Source organism: Pristis pectinata, chromosome 1, assembly GCF_009764475.1.
Source record: "Pristis pectinata isolate sPriPec2 chromosome 1, sPriPec2.1.pri, whole genome shotgun sequence".
Lineage (NCBI taxonomy): Eukaryota > Metazoa > Chordata > Chondrichthyes > Rhinopristiformes > Pristidae > Pristis > Pristis pectinata.
In genome coordinates, this window is record NC_067405.1 from 34,165,086 (window position 1) to 34,182,670 (window position 17,585).

The 17,585-nt window shown below is 39.6% G+C and overlaps 1 protein-coding gene across 2 annotated transcripts in view; it reads left to right on the forward strand.

The window, feature by feature from the left end:
• Positions 1 to 17,585, forward strand: part of lrp2a (low density lipoprotein receptor-related protein 2a) — a 178,774-nt gene that overhangs the window by 93,741 nt on the left and 67,448 nt on the right. For both annotated transcript variants that reach the window (XM_052027503.1, XM_052027511.1), the window contains exons 42-49: positions 2,429 to 2,630; positions 5,008 to 5,303; positions 5,998 to 6,514; positions 7,684 to 7,836; positions 9,207 to 9,377; positions 10,483 to 10,706; positions 11,554 to 11,728; positions 13,243 to 13,439. In XM_052027503.1, the coding sequence (XP_051883463.1) occupies positions 2,429 to 2,630; positions 5,008 to 5,303; positions 5,998 to 6,514; positions 7,684 to 7,836; positions 9,207 to 9,377; positions 10,483 to 10,706; positions 11,554 to 11,728; positions 13,243 to 13,439 (1,935 nt within the window). The remainder of the gene's footprint in view (positions 1 to 2,428; positions 2,631 to 5,007; positions 5,304 to 5,997; positions 6,515 to 7,683; positions 7,837 to 9,206; positions 9,378 to 10,482; positions 10,707 to 11,553; positions 11,729 to 13,242; positions 13,440 to 17,585) is intronic.

Sequence of the window (17,585 nt, forward strand, 5' to 3'; positions counted from 1 at the left end):
TTTTTGACAGGAGTAAATAAAGCCCTCATACAAAACTGATGTCTTGGAGATCAGCATCTGAGCATGCACAGATGCATACTGCAGTTCAACAACTAAGGTTCAGGTGACCTTGGTTCTAGAGTGCAGTCACCATCAATTTCTCATTAGTTGTAAAAATTAGCTCCACTCCTGCGGGAGGTTTGTTGGATGTCACATGCAGTATTGCAGTGAGAAAGATTGAAAAATGTGTGGGAATGCTGTAGCCTTGTTTGACACCATTCTTCACTGAGATTGGCCCTGTCACAGACCTGTTGGTGGCTTGCATGCCACCATGAAGCAAAAGTAAGATAGAAATGAATTTCTATGGGCAACTAAATTTGAGAAGAATGTTTCAGAGTGTCTCCCAGTTAATGGAGTCAAAGATTGACAAAGGCCATGTGTAGTGATCAGCCCTGCTCCCTGCATTTCTCTTAGAGTTGTTGTGCAATCCACTATGCCTCAAGATAGACAGAATCCACACTGCAGTTTGGGGTGCAGCTGGATGGCCATTGGCAGGAGGTGTTTGAGTTTCCTTTGAGAGATGTCAGGGAGACCCCTCTAGTTTCTGCAGACTGACAACTTCTTTCTTGAAGTTGTTTACAATAATGGCATCTCTGAGGTCTCATGGGTATCTTCCTTTTCCGAGATATGGTCGATCAGATTGCATATTTCTGATTGAACTCTTTGTTGCTGAGTTTTAGAAATTTATCAGGGCTACAGTGTGCTCCTGACACCTTTTGTTTCAGTTGGCATGTGACCTCTTGTTTGTTAGAAGTGATGGCAAAGCTGAACCTAAAGGCTGCTGTGAGATGGAGACAAGAGCACTCATGTCAAGAACAGTGTCGCAGTTGATGAAGCCTTTAAAGTATTTATTCCATTGGGTGTTGCCTGCCTCTCCATCCTCCACCTCTCTTCTTGGCTGTCATTGGGATGGGGCCTTGCGTGTTGGGGTACAGAAGACCTTGACTGAAGACCTTACACATGTCATGGCTGTCAGTGAGTTTCTGTGTCACCTGCTCTTTCCACCCAACAACATCTTCAGATCACAGATTTTTTTTCCTGGACTTCTGCTTTCAGCTGCCGATAGAGCTTTCTTATACCTTGAAGGATGGTAGAATTTCCCATCCAGGAATGCGTTATGTTTGTGATTAATCAGTTCCTTCATCTTCTAGTCATTAATCCGACAGAAGTGTGCTGTGCAGCATATTATTTAGGGCCTCTCCATGGGGTTAATAACCTCCTGTACTTTAAAAAAGAAGTCTGCGGAGGATACTCACTACTGTGTTGGGAACCTGGTGCAAACTCCTGCCCTGTGCTGGTCCTCTTACAGCAATGAAGCAATGATCTCGTTGTCGCACAGTGTATTGTGGAGTGTGCCATTGAGGCAATGTGCAGCAGCTGCCTATGAGGCCTGATGTTGTGTGGGCAAGGGTGGAGGGTGCAGCTGCTCAGTGCTGAGATGTGGGACTCAGGCCATTGCTGGCAATCAACAACAGCTTTTTTCTGTGTGCTGGCAGACCAGCTAGACCCTATGGTCTCTCTCATCACCTCCTCTTAGATGTGATGGAAACGGCTGTTGTTTGGCTGCACAGCTCTCTCCACCCCAGAGATCTCTCTACAGTAACAAGCTTGGCTGTGATGAGTGGCCGCACTGCTCCCCCCAGTCTGCTGAGCATCAGCCTTTACACAGAGCCTGTGCACAGTGAAATTACTTTCACTGTTTCATTGCTGAGGGAGTGCCAGTGAAAGGCTGAACTCTCAACCAGGTTCTCAGCACAGCAGCAGCAAAGGCAGGGGTTCGTGCCAGGCTGGCAGCACAATAGCACTATCAGTGACACACCTCTATGGAATGCTGCAATGACACCTTTCAACATCGATTCCAATCCTGCACCTGCTCTTGGCAACAAATCCTCAGAGCAAAGTGAGTGCAAGTATAATTTCTTTTTTTCAGGTATATGTGATAAAAGCAATGATTTTTAAAGAGTGCTGTAGGGATCCCAACAAATGATTAGCTTTTGTCTTAGCTCATAATAGAACTGGGAAAAATAGGAGTTCACACTGAATCCATAGTGTGTCAATGGCCTTCACTCACACACTTCCCGATTTGCCTTCTGCTTCCCCTACATGTTACTAACAAAATCATCCACATGCTGTTACTTAGGATCAGCAGGAGCTACCACATCCACAGTTTGTATAAGCAGCGAGACTGGCAAACTAGTTTGCAGTGGTCCTACTAGCAGCCTTGTTACTTATGTTCATGATCATTGCAAAGGAATTGCACCTTAATCCATTTATTACAATTTCCTAATTACAGTACTGGTGTCTGAAACTCCTGCAATGCAGTATTAAAATTGATGATATAGTAAAACCACATCTAACCAATCATTAATTACAGCATGTTTTGTTTCAGCAAGCCGTAATTGTTCTGGTACAGATTTTACATGTGTGAACAGCCATCCTCCACAAAGAAGGTGCATCCCTTGGGCATGGGTCTGTGATGGAGATTCTGACTGTTCTGATGCTTTAGATGAAGATCAGAATTGCACAAGAAGATCCTGCCCGGGGACAGAATTTGCATGTGATAATGGCTTGTGTGTCAGGAGTTCATACAGGTTTGTTGCTGTCAAAGAACCTTTTAATGCTGTGTAATTTATCTGAGTAGGTTTAGGGAAGACCAAAGTATTTTGAAACATAGTGGGGAGAAATAAATGGTTGTAATGACATGAAAATCTTCCTTTGGTTTATAATTATTTTTTTCAAAATTGATGACTTGTGGCATAAAGATTATTCAAATCAACTAGTTAACTGGATTTTATTTTTATTTTGTATGTCATTCCTTTTCAATTTATCATTTATCTACAGGTGGATTAAAGGTAGGGCTTGCCCTTAAAAGAAAGTTTTACAGATTCTGTTGGAGTGATTTATGGTAACACGTGTATTCCCTAATCCTACTTCCTCTGAAGTTTTAATCTGATTAAAAGAATATTGTGTGCCAACAGAAAAGATTAGTGCCAGGATTAGGAGGATAACATTAAGCCTCGTATTTGCTTTCTTTTTCCGGTCACTTTTGTTTTGCATTTGTAATTATTCCATAGCTTTATTATACCAACACCATCTCTCAGACATGCAGTGCATGCAAAGTATTTGCCCTTTCAATAAAACAGGTAACAAGTAGGTACTTAACAGAATGGCTGTCAAAATTTTGAACTCCAAAAAAAGAGTGGGGCTTTGGATTCTAGACATCTGAATTCTAGACTTTACATTCTTGTTTCCAGCCTTTCTTAATTGGCTCATTTCTCGAAAGGTCAAACAGATTGGGGGAAAAAATGCAAGCATGCCTGCCAAGTATTTGTATTTCACAACCAAGTGAAAGTTTTAGAATGAAACATCCTTTCATAAGCATATAAGAAATAGGAGCAGGCACTATGACCCCTTGAGCCAGTGAATAAGGCCATAGCTGATCTTATTTTGTTACTCAAGCTTCACTTTCCCGTCTGTTTCCCATAACTCCTGAGATGCTTTTAAATCAAAAATCTGTTAACCTCAGCCTTGAATGTATTCAGTCATTAGCTTCCAAATTTCTGCTCAAGAAATCAAAAGAATTATGACACACTGAGAGAGAAAACTTCATCCTCATCCCCATCTAAAATGGATGACCCTTATTCTGAAGCTAGGCCCCCTACTTTTAGATTCCCCCCATAAGGGGAACCATTCTCTCAGCATTTGCTTCTCAGAATTCATCATATAATCTCTTCTTCCCAGGAATCATAACACTAAATCTTCTCTGAACTATCTCCAGTGCAAGTAGATCCCTCCATTAATAAAACTATATGGAGTACTCCAGGTAGGGTCTCACCAATACCTTGTACGGTGCAGCAGTTCTTCCTGACTTTTATACTCCATCTTCTTTGCAATAAGAGTCAATGTCCATTTGCCTTCCTAATTACTTGCTCAGGCTGCATGCTAATTTTCCATAGCCAAAGTGCAGTATACAGATGATGTTTGATTGTATGGTTATTCAGCGGCTGAGTTGCAAGTCATTATTGAAGCCAATGAGAGGATGGGTCTTACATTTAACTTCCACAAATCAAAGATCCTCTTCCCCCACTGTACAACATCACCTTCTGACAATAAAGGTCCCCTTAGATACCCTGCCCCATGCCTGGTCAAAGTGGAGATACAACATTCTGGATGGCAATGAGAACCTCAAGATCATGTGTTGGGAGTGCACAGAAGCCCAGCATAAAGCCAACCTATCCACCCACTCACCCAATCAAGCACCTCCTGCCCCACCCGTGGTAAAATCTGCAGTTCCCATAATTGCCTCATCAGTCACTTTGGAACCTACAAAACTGAAGTGGAAGCAAATTGTATTCAATCCCAAGGGAGCATCTAAGAAGAACAACTTCCTCTATTTCATTTACAAGGGCCACCCAGATCCCTCTGTACAGCGGTATTCTGTGGTCTTTCTCAATTTAAACAACATTCTGTTTTTTTTTGTTCATCCTGCCAAAATGGATCACCTTAAATCTTCCCCAGTATTAAATTTTTCTGCACTCACTTAACTGATCTATAGCTCCCTGCAGACTCTGTGTCCCAGTAACTTGTTCTTGCACCTGTCTTTGTATCATTAGCAAATTTGGCTACAATACCCTCTGTTCCTTCAGCCAAGTCATGAGTAGAAGTTTATAAATAGTTTCAGTACTTTTAGTATCCATTAGATGATTAGATGCTCAGAATTAAACAATGCATTCCAGATTGGAAATCACAAGTGCCTCTACCCTCATTTGACTCATTTCAATCCAGAAGGTCTGTTGCACTGCAGCAAAGTTAAATGTTATAGAAGGGATTCATTAAAAGAACAATATACAAATGCACACACTTAATGATGCAGGCTAGTTCTAATCAAATATAATTTAGCACCATCACCTTGATTACTGAGGGATAAGAGTGATATTTTCAAAGGTCATTGTTTGCCTTTGACCACAGGTGCGACCATAGGAATGACTGTGGAGATGCTAGTGATGAGCGAGGATGTTCTTACCAGTCTTGTGCCCAGCACCAGTTTACCTGTCAGAATGGTCGCTGCATTTCACAGTTATGGGTCTGTGATGGTGGTAATGATTGTGGAGATGGATCTGATGAGATTGAACATCAGTGTCTGACCTCTGAGCCAACATGTCCTCCACAACATTTTGAATGCAACAATGGAGCTTGTATTGAAAGTGCCAAGGTGTGCAACCAAGTGGATGATTGTTCAGATAATAGCGATGAGAAAACATGTGGTATGTATTTGGGTTTTAAGGGTTATTTTTGTTTTCTGAATATGCAACTCACTCATTCTGGAATTATTCAAGTGGTAATAACTATCTATACTATAAACTTGATGGGATGTTCAAAGTTTCCCATCACTGTCTGTAAGGAGTTTGTACGTTCTCCCGTGTCTGTGTGGGTTTCCTCCCACATTCTAAAGACGTACAGGTAGGTTAATTTGGGGTTTAAAATGGGCGGCGCGGACTCGTTGGGCAGAAAGGGCCTGTTACCACGCTGCAATTAAAATTTAATTTAAAAAAAATACAAATGGCTTTCGTATTTTATCAAACTATATTAAGAAGAATGAATCAATTGCAAGTATTGTTGATTCTTTGTGAGTAAGTGCAGATATTGGATTTAGTTGGCACTACGATACTGAAGTTGGTATTTAAAATCATCTCAGAAGATTTGTATGTTTTTAAGTAAAATGTAATTTATTGTCATGTAAGAATAATTAATTTTGTGCACTTCTTGATTATTAAGTTTTAGTATGGCATATTCCTCAGAGAAGTAATTTTAAATCTTTATCCCAAGTTTGCAAACCTAAAGTAAAAGTTACCTTTGAAATGTTTTCTATTCTCCTGTTTTCTCAGAGCAATAAATAGAATATCGACAGGAAACCATCTAAACCATGACTTAATAATTTTTCTTTTTCTCATGCTACAGGTGTTGATGAGTGCAGTAATCCTGAGTTGAATCACTGCACACAGATCTGCACCAATACGTTGATAAGTTTCTTCTGCTCTTGTCATCCTGGGTACCATCTCATGGATGATGGACAGACTTGTGAAGACCTTGATGAATGCAATGAAACACCAAGTGTTTGTAGCCAGATTTGTGAAAACACAGAGGGTTCATACATTTGCAAATGTGCCCCGGGTCATCTTCGAGAACCTGATGGAAAAAGTTGCCGCCAGAACAGTAATATTACCCCTTATATCCTCTTCAGCAATCGCTACTACATACGTAATTTTTCTCTTGATGGGAAATCTTATACTCTTGTTCAACAAGGGTTGACAAATGTTGGGGCAATGGACTTTGATAGAGTGGAGCAAAGATTGTACTGGATTGATATGGGGCGAAGAGTTATGGAGCGAATGTTCTTGAATGAAACCGTAAAGGAGACTGTCATTAACTATGATCTGCTAGGGGCAGAAGGTCTAGCTGTTGATTGGGTTGGAAGGTAAGATAACCTATCATCTGACACTTGGACCTACTGTATGCTTTTAAACTATTGCACAATAAAACCTGATCTGGTAAAATTCAATCAAATATAATGCCAAGTGGTCTGAAGCCACTACTTTGATTATGAAATTGCTTTATTGTTACTTGATTTTGTTCAGCTTTATTTGAGGTGCACTACTAAGTAGGTACAGTTTTTACAATATCTATCCAAGGGAACAGACTTTATTGAAACCTTTAATTGGTCTTGGGAAATGTGCTTTAATTCTATAAATATTACACTACCCAAAATAAATAAAATAACAAATAAAATGTGAATGTATCTACGCTTGATGAGAGATTTGCAGCTAAAAACTAAAAGGTGATTTCCAATGATTAAGCACTTCCACAAATGAAACCTGGCTGTGGGAAATACCAGTTTGTGCTAGGACAGTTGTGGTGGCCCTATCTTGCTCATGCCCCTTGCAGATGTGGCTCTACAATTGGAGACTGAATTTGCCCTCAAGTTCTAACATTTGTCTGGAGACAAATATGAATCTACAAGAACATGCAAATACATTTATTTCAGAATGATATTAATATAGTTGCATTATTTCTATTGATTCTGTAATTTGAAATCATAATTAATTGAAGCAATTCTTGGTGTTACCTGCTTACAGTTATTAGTAGATACATCCATGATTTACTTCTTCGTACTTCGAACTTTGGCTGTATGTTTATCTTCTGACTTTTGATTAAAGGATATCTTGTTTTTTGAGAGAGAGCACAAACATGCTTAAGTGTTTTTTTGTGTGTGTGTGGTGAGGGGATATGATGTAGCAGGAAAAGTCAAGGTTACTGTAAATGGGCTGGATCAGATGCAAATTAAGGCGAAATTTGCCAACAGTCCTTTTTAAATTAATTGTAATTTTCTAAAACATATTCCTATATATCTAGATAATTACCTACTATTCTATATGATCAAGCTCTTCCCAATATTTATAGAATCGTTCAGGAAGCCTTTTAGCTTTGTTGCTCTCTGAAAGAGCTGCAAATTAGTTCCACTTTCCCATTCCTTCCCCCATAAACCTGCAACTTATTCTTTTTATAGGTAAATATAGAAGCAAACTTTATGTGGATTTCGATTGGAAAATATTGAATAATTAATTGAGAATTTTTTTAATTGCTTAGGAAACTGTACTGGGTTGATCATTTTAAAAATTGCCTTAATGTTGCTGAACTTGATGGACGATTTCGTAAAAAGCTGGCTGAGCACTGTCTGGATACAAATGGCATCTACTGTTTTGAGAACCCACGCGCCATTGTGGTTTATCCAAAATATGGGTAAGGGGACCAGTCAATTATAAATCAAAAGGTGAAGTTTTTGCCTTGGGAGCATTTAGTGATTGCATGGAAATTGTGCCCTGTGGAAAGTTATATTTTTTAACATATTTCTGATAAAAACCCATGTGTATGCTGTGGAACACAATATCTGTAAGAAACCAATAGATTCAGTGAGCTGTACAGCATAGAAACGAGCCCTTCAGCCCACCATGTCTATACTGACCATTATGCCTATCTATACTAATCTCACTTGCCTGAATTTAATTCCATATCCCTCTATGCCCTGCTCATTAAAGTACCTGTCCAGATGCCTCCTAAATGTTGTTACTGTTCCTGCCTCCACCCCCTCCTCTGGCAGCTCATTCCAGATATCAACTACTCTTTGTGTGGAAAAAACGGCACACTGTGCCAATTTTAAACGATGGGCAAAAATTTCTGGTTAGCAGTGAAGCAATGACACACACTGCTGACTTCTAAGAAAACTTCCCGCAGGGATCTTGGTGAAGAAAATGTCTACTTTTCTTTTGCCTTTTACTGTCATGTCAGTTGAACATGACCTCTGGTGTCTAGGAACTGTGGTGTCATCAAAATGACTGACAAAAATCATTGAGTTACAGAAATTTATGGCACAGAAGCAGTTGATTGGGCTATCTTGGAACATGTATAACCTAAATTTAGGTCAATTCAAGTAACTTCCTGTGACTGGAGTGGAGGCTTGCGTAGGGTTACAGTCCTCGAATTGCTGTCAGCTTCAGAGTGTAGTAACAGAGAGTTTCCTAGTTTCCTTATCATTATTGAAATATTTGGGGCAATGTTTTCTTTTAAAGTATTGCATTTACAAACATTCCATTATATTTTTAAGGGCAGCAACTCAGGTTAAAATAGGAAGTTTGAATCACAGCATCAATCTGCCATTTTAAATCACAGGGTCAATCTGCCTGTGATCAACGTAATTTATGATAATTGATAAAATTATCACCAAAGATCACAGAAGGTCATCTTGTATTAAACAATTTGAACTTAAAATTTGGTAACCTTTTGTGCCAGTTACAAACATACCAGTTAGGAGCAGAAGCAGACCAATCAGCTTCTCAAGCTTGCTTTGCAACTCTGAGGTAATGACTGATCTAATTGTAATCTCAGTTTTGCATACCCACCCACTTCCAACCACCTTTTACTCTCTTGCTTATCAAGAATATATCTACTTAAAATTTGGCAATCTTTATTTGTAACAAATATTCTTATGCATTAATATTATTCACAGATTGGAATTCCTGTCATGCTGTATACTACAATTTGGTAAGGTAGAATATGACTTGTTAAAAACTTTAGTATTATTTACATATTTCAGTTATTAAAACGTTTTGCAGATATGTTTTCTGGACTGACTGGGGTGATCAAGCCTACATTGGTCGCATGGGTATGGATGGTAGAAATATATCAGCCATCATTACCTCAAAATTGGAATGGCCCAATGGATTGACCATTGACTACACAAACGACAAACTGTATTGGACTGATGCCCATCTGAATTATATTGAGTAAGCACATTTGAAACTTTTGCTAAGGAAATGCCTAATTCCACATTTTTGCGAAAGTAATACAGTAAAACTCCGTTTAATCTGGCACAGTCAGGATTTTGATGCTGGCAGATTTTCCAGACTACTGGATTCCAATTAACACTCCCAAACACTTTTAATTTATTTGTTAAAGGTATTACACAGTAGAGTAATCAATTTTCTGGGACCCCCAGTGAGCTAGAGGGGGTGAGAGAAGCATGGCCCCAGTGAGCCAGGTGCCGAACCATCAGGATTTCCAAACGATTATCGGAGTTTTACTGTAGTTCCCATAGGTAGTCAGAAACAATGATCCTGGCTTTTCCTGCATACTTGAAATGGGTGATGAAGACTGTAAATTTTGCTTTCTAGTTGTCCAGTGAGGCTATATTTTCCTACCCTTCCTAATTAGAATATACTATAGAAAGCTTAATTCAGAAGCCAATGTACAATATAGTGATCCTGTCATGAACATTGTAACTTAGCTTTGAATTTAACTGCAATGCTACAACAATTTTAAAGCTCAATATAAAATGAAATTATATTAAGATAACTGATTTATCGTGTTTAATTCAAAATTCTTTCACATGACCTTTGCATTTAATACAGTTCCTAAGATCAAGCAGTGATTGACTTATTTTGGAATATATCACTTCGTTGATGACTCAGTTGTTCGTCAAAATATGATAAATTCTCTGCAGACCTACACCCGCAAACTCCCCATTTAACTATCAATTAAATCCTATGTTATTAAATATAAGTGAAAGTCTTGAGGCAATGATTCCCAAGAAGATCCAAATTTAACTTGAAACTTTTTTTATATATGAACATACTTCTCTGCGATACTTTTGCTTATTGTTTAAACCGATTATATTTAAGTTCCATTCTGCAGAGCCACACAACTGTGATTTGCTCCTGAAAGATTGGCATAGTCTGAACCACATGTTATTCCTCATGGACAAAAATCAATTTTGACTACTATAGATAAAAATCTTCAAAACTTTTGCTGAGAGGAATTACATTTCAATGACAATCAAGGCAGTGTTTATCACTTCACAATGGAGGTGTAAATGGCTTTTCTGTTTTATAGATTCTCCAATCTGGATGGAAGCCATCGGCATACAGTACTTGACGGGACCCTGAGCCATCCATTTGCTATTAGCCTGTTTGAGGATACGATATATTGGACTGATTGGAACACAAAGTCAGTGGAGAAGGCAAATAAATACACAGGGGAAAATAGAGTGTGTTTGGTGAACATCACCCATACACCCATTGATATCCTTGTATATCATCCATACAGACAACCAATAGGTAAATGTATAAACTGTGACTTAGAATGCAGCATCTCTTACCTCATTGGGAAACTGTGTTGCACTGCAAATAAAATATTGGAATGATTTACATCCCTATATTAAGTACATTTTACCTACTTTTTGAAAGAACAAGGTACTTAGAATACATGTTATATTTGTAGCATTTGTATTGGCCCTCCAAGTAATACTTTCCCTGGCATATGCTGTTTTGCCCATATATGCTTGACATGCTTGTGCAAAACAACTGATATAATTTACAATAAAACGCAGGACTGTGAAAATAGACACGTGAAAGGGGAATCCATAGCTTGATTGATTTTTGGAAATGTTCAATTTTTTCATTGATTGATTCTTTTTTAGGGTTACACTAGACCTACATTAGCAGATGGTGAAGATGCTGTTGATTAGTTGATTTTTGCAGAGGTCAATTTCAGTATAATTGTACATTGGATGAGCTTGTAGACTTAAGTGGAAATATTATTACACTGTAAACCTATTATTTCTCAGTAAAAGCCCCTCTGAAAGCTGCCTTTATAATATCATTAGTCCGGGGTCAAGTGTTGTTATGCCCATTCCTCCTTGTTTGCCACTATTGAACAGAATGATAATTCCCAGCAAACAAGGAATAAAGCTTCCAAAGGAAAACTGAAAACCTGCTATTTTCAAAAATAAAATGTTACTTTGAGATTTAGCTCATGACTTATAGTTACTGAAGTTGTGTCTATTTGCTCTTTTTGTCCTGTAACCTTGCAATGCAGCCTCATTGTACACTTCTGCTGCTTTAAAAAGGAGATTAAAATATATCCAGGTTCTCACAATTGTTTTCATACCTATTTTCATTCCAGCAATCAATCCTTGTGGCACAAATAATGGTGGCTGCTCCCATCTGTGTCTGATAGCAAAAGGTGGTCAAAGCTATACATGTGAATGTCCAGATAACTTCGTGAGGCAGATGGGCAGTACCTCTCACTGTCTCCCCATGTGCACAAGTACACAGTACAGATGTCTAGACAATGAAAGGTAACTAATGCTGGGTTTTTATTGATTCTTTGATCATCATAAGTTCACATTTAATGTGATCATTGTTCCAGCAATTCAAGAAACATAGAACGGTGCATAGCTCAGGAACAGGCCCTTCAGCCTACGATGTCTGTGCCAACCATGATGCCAATTTAGACTAATCCCAGCTGCCTGCACAAGGTCCAAATCCCTCCATCCTTTGACTGTTCATGTGCCTGTCTAAATGTCTTTTAAATGTTACTATTGTATCTGCTTCAACTGGCAGTGCGTTTCAGACACCTACCACACACACTGTGGGGGGGGGGGGGGGGGGGGGAGTGGAATGATCTTGCCTCTTAAATCTCCTTTAAACTTCCACCACCCAAAGTTATGCAGCTATGCCCTCTGGTGTTCGATATTTACATCCTGGGGAAAAGGACTCTGACCATCTATCCTATCTATGCATCTCATAATTTTATAAACTTCTATCAGTTCGTTCCTCAGTCTCCAACACTGCAGAGAAAACAATACAATTTCATCCAATCTCTGCTTACAGCTAATACTCTTTAATCCAGGCAATATCCTGATGAACCCCTTTTGCATCCTCTCCAAAGCCTCCACGTCCATCCTGTAATGCGGCGACCAGACTGCACACAATACTCCAAATGTGGCCTGACCGAAGTTTTATACAGCTGCAATGTGACTTCCCAATGCTTATACTTTTAGAAAAGTTAAGAACAAATGCAAGTATGCTGTATGCCCGCTTTACCACCCAATATGCGTGTGTTGCCCCTTTCAGGATGCTATGGACTTGCACCCCAAGATCCCTCTGTACATCAATTCTCCTCAGGATCCTGCTATTTACTCCCAAAGTGCAACATTTGACACTTGTCTGGATTAAACTCCATCATCCATGTCTCCACCTATTTTTCCAATTGACCTCCAGTCAGAATAACAAACCTCCAGTCAGAATTACATACCTCCAGTCAGAGTTACATACCTCCACTGGTGGCCTCTGTCTTACATAGCCAAGCCAATTTTGAAAACAATCTATCAAGTCTGCATGGTAACCATGTGGCTTAATCTTCTGGATCAGCCTACCATGAGGGACCTTGTCAAAAGCTTTCCTAAAGTCTCTGTAGACAAGATCCACTGCCCTACCCTCATCAGTCATCTTCATTACCTCCTCAAAAATACATGACCTTCCCCCACGCAAGCCACGCTGACTATCCGTAATAAGTCTATGCTTTTCCAGATGTGAGTAAATCCTATTACAAAGAATCTTCTCCAATAATTTCTCTACCACTGACATAAAGTTCACTGGCCTATAATATCTTGGTTTGTCCCTATTGCCTTTCTTAAACAAAGGAAGAACATTGGCTATTCTCCAGTCCTCTGGGATCTCACCTGTGGCTAAAGAGGATACAATGTGCATCATTTTCCCCACATTTATATTGATCTGTTGAATGCACCGAATACATATATAAACTTTAATTAACTTTAAAACTATAATATTGTTGCTTTGCCTTTCCTAGGTGTATTCCAATCTGGTGGAAATGTGATGGACAAAGAGATTGCAGAGATGGCTCAGATGAACCCACCACCTGTCCACCCCGCTACTGTAAACTTGGACAATTTCAATGTAATGATGGTAACTGTACCAGTTCCAACTTCTTGTGCAATGCCTTTCAGGACTGTGCAGATGGATCTGATGAAGACATTGCTCTTTGTGGTAAACATTTCATCTTGCTAATTGAGCATAGTTGTTGAGATCAATGAGTATTTATGACTACTTTTTCAGAATCAGGTTTATTATCACTGACGTATGTTGTGAAATTTGTTGTTTTGTGGCAACAGTACAGTGCAAGACATAAAAATTACTGTAAGTTACCAAAAAATAAATAAAATAGTGCAAAAGAGGAATAACAAAGTAGAGTTCAGGGGTTCATGGACCGTTCAGAAATCTGATGACAGAAGGGAAGAAACTGTTCCTGAAATGATAAGTGTGGGTCTTCAGGGTCCTGTACCACCTCCCTGATGGTAGTAATGTGAAGAGGGCATGTCCCAGGTGGTGAGGGTCCTCAGTGATGGATGCCGCCTTCTTGAGGCACCACCTCTTGAAGATGTCCTCAATGGATGGGAGGGTTGTGCCTGTGATGGAGCTGGCTGAGTCTACAACCCACTGCAGCCTCTTTCGATCCTGCACATTGGAGCCTCCGTACCAGACGGTGATGCAACCTGTCAGAATGCTTTCCACCATACATCTGTAGAAATTTGCAAGTGTCTTTGGTGACATACCAAATCTCCTCAAACTCCTAATGAAGTAGAGCCGCTGGCATGCCTTCTTCATGATTGCATCAATGTGTTGGGTCCAGGATAGATCTTCTGAGATGTTGACACCCAGGAACCTGAAGCTGTTCACTCTTTCCGCCACTGACCCCTCAATGAGGACTGGTGTGTGTTCTCCCAACTTCCCCTTCCTGAAGTCCACAATCAATTCCTTGGTCTTGCTGACTTTGAGTGTGAGGTTGTTGTTGCGACACCACTCAACCAGCCAATCTGTCTCTCCTGTACGCCTCCTCATTGCCTTCTGAGATTCTGCCAACAACAGTGGTGAATGTATAGATGACGTTTGAGCTGTGTCTAGCCACACAGTCATGAGCGTAGAGAGAGTAGTGCAGTGGGCTAAGCACACATCCTTGAGGTGCGCATATGTTGAGTGTCAGCAAGGAGGAGATGTTATTACCAATCTGCACTGACTGTAGTCTCCTGATAAGGAAGTCAAGGATCCAGTTGCAGAGGGAGGTATGGAGGCCCAGGTTTTGAAGCTTGTTGATTAGTACTGAGGGGATGATGGTGTTGAACGCCGAGCGGTAATTGATAAACAGCAGCCTGACATATGCATTGCTGTTGTCTAGGTGCTCCAAAGCCGAGTGAAGAGCCAGGGAGATTGCATCCACGGTAAACCTGTTGTGGCAGTTGGCAAAATGCAGCGGGTCCAGGTCCTTGCTCAGGCAGGAGTTAATTCTAGCCATGACCAACCTCTCAAAGCACTTCATCACAGTAGATGTGAGTGCTACCGGCCGTTAGTCATTGAGGCAGCTCACCCTGCTCTCCTTGGGCACTGGTATGCTTCACCTTTTAAAGCAGGTGGGAACCTTCAACTGCAGCAGTGAGAGATTGAAGATGTCCTTGAACACTTCAGCACAATGGGAATGGCACAGATTTTCAGTACCCTGCTAGGTACACCGTCAAGGCCTGATGCCTTGCGAGGGTTCACTCTCTTGAAGGATGTTCTGATGTCAGCCTCCAAGACCGAGATCACAGGGTCTACAGATGCTGTGGGGATTTGCACAGGTGTAGTGTTATTCTCCCTTTCAAAGTGTGCATAAAAAGCATTAAGCTCATCGGGCAGTGAAGCATCACTGCTATTCATGCTGTTAGGTTTCACCTTGTAGGAAGTAATGGCATGCAAACCCTACCACAGGTGTCATGCATCCGATTGTGACTCTAGCTTCACACGGAATTGCCTTTTCGCTCTCATGTTTGCCTCTTCATTCTGGATCGCCGGTTTTGAATGCCACAGATCTAGCCCTCAGCAAACTGCGAATTTCCTGGTTCATCCAGGGCTTCTGGTTGGGAAGAACCATAGAACCATACAGCACAAAACAGGCCATTCAGCCCACCATGTTGTGCTGTCCATCAAACCACTCTCACACTATCTAAACCTTTCCTCCCACATATCCCTCTATCTCACATTCCTCCATGTGACTATGCAACAAACTCTTGAACCTGTCCAATGTATCTGCCTCCACCACCACCCCAGGTAGTGCATTCCATGCACCAACCACTCTCTGGGTGAAAAAACCTCCCCCTGACATCTCCCCTGAACCTCCCACCCATAACCTTAAAGCCATGCCCTCTCGTCTTGAGCATTGGTGCCCTGGGAAGGAGGCGCTGGCTGTCTACTCTATATATTCCTCTCAATATTTTATATACCTCTATCATGTCTCCTCTCATCCTCCTCCTTTCCAGTGAATAAAGCCCTAGCACCTTAAGCCTCTCCTCATATTCCATATGCTCTAATCCAGGCAGCATCCTGGTAAATCTCCTCTGCACCCTCTCCAACGCCTCCACATCCTTCCTATAATGCGGAAGGCATCAGGCCCCGACGGTGTACTTGGCAGGGTACTGAAAATCTGTGCCATTCCCATTGTGCTGAAGTGTTCAAGGACATCTTCAATCTCTCACTGCTGCAGTTGAAGGTTCCTATAATCCTATAAGACTCATTATGTTTTTGAAGGCACACATTCATCCACGCCTTGATGAAGTTGACTTTTCTTTCTTTTTCAATCTTTTTATTAGTTTTCAAATTAATACAGATTAATATATAATATCAATGTTTGTACATGTAATACAAAGAGATCAGGAGAACAATCATGGCATAGATAATCATAAAGAACAATAAAATATATAAAAAATCTGTAGATCCAACGATCTCTTAGTAAATGAATATAATATGAAAGAAAGGAAAGAAAAAGATTTATATATGTATATAAAAGAAAAGAAAGAAAAAAAATACTCAAATCAATAAGAAAAATTATAAACATATCAAACTAAACTAAACAGAAAAATTTCAAAAAAAACAACAAAAAATGAAAAAGACTGGACTAAAATTTCTCAGTAGAAACAGAGCAATATTATGTCATCAACTCCGTTCCTGTAAGTTGAAAAGTTATTGAAAGGGGATCTATATCATGTGAAAATATTGAATAAATGGACTCCAAATATCTTCAAATTTAAGCGAAGGGTCAACAGTACCACTCCTAATTTTTTCCAAGTTTAAACATGATATAGTTTGAGAGAACCATTGAAAAGTAGTAGGGGGTATTGGATCCTTCCATTTAAGCAAAATGGATCGTTTGGCCATTAATGTAACAAAGGCAATCATACGGTTAGCGGAAGCAGATAAATGGCCAGACTCTATCCTTGGTAATCCAAAAATTGCAGTGATAGGGTGAGGTTGTAAATCAATCTTCAATACATTTGAAGTAATGTTAACAATGTCTTTCCAATATTTTTCTAAAAGAGGACAGGACCAAAACATATGTGTCAAAGAAGCCACATTCGATTTACATCTGTCACATATAGGATTTATATGGTGATAAAAACGAGCTAGCTTATCTTTTGACATATGGGTCCTGTGAACTACCTTAAACTGTATCAAAGAGTGTCTGGCACACATTGAAGATGTATTAACTAAATGAAGAATTTTCTTCCATGTCTCTGTAGGTAAAGATGTCTGGAGTTCGCTTTCCCATTCATTCTTAATTTTGTCTAGTGATTCTGGACGTATTTTCATAATTAAGTCATAGATTATTGCTATCAAGCCCTTCTGATGATTAAGACCTAAAATTTTTCCGTAATTTCAGTTTTGTAAGGTGTTGGAAAAGAGGGTATAGTAACTTTAAAAAAATTTCTAATCTGTAAATATCGAAAAAAGTATGATCTAGGCAAATTGTATTTGTTAGACAATAGTTCAAAAGATGAAAAACAGTTATCAATAAATAAATCACGAAAACAAACTATTCCCTTCCTTTTCCATATGGAAAAAGCTGAGTCAACTCCGGATGGATGAAAGAGAAAATTAGATTGAATGGGACTTGACAGATTAAATTTATTTAATCCAAAAAATTTACGAAATTGAAACCATATGTTTGTATGTTTAACAATTGGGTTAATCATATGTTTACTTAATTTGGTAAGTGCAAAAGGGAGTGAAGCTCCTAAAATAGAAACTAATGAAAATTCAAGTACTGATTGGTGCTCAAGGTGTACCCATTTGCGGCATTGAATTACATCTGAATCTTGTATCCAA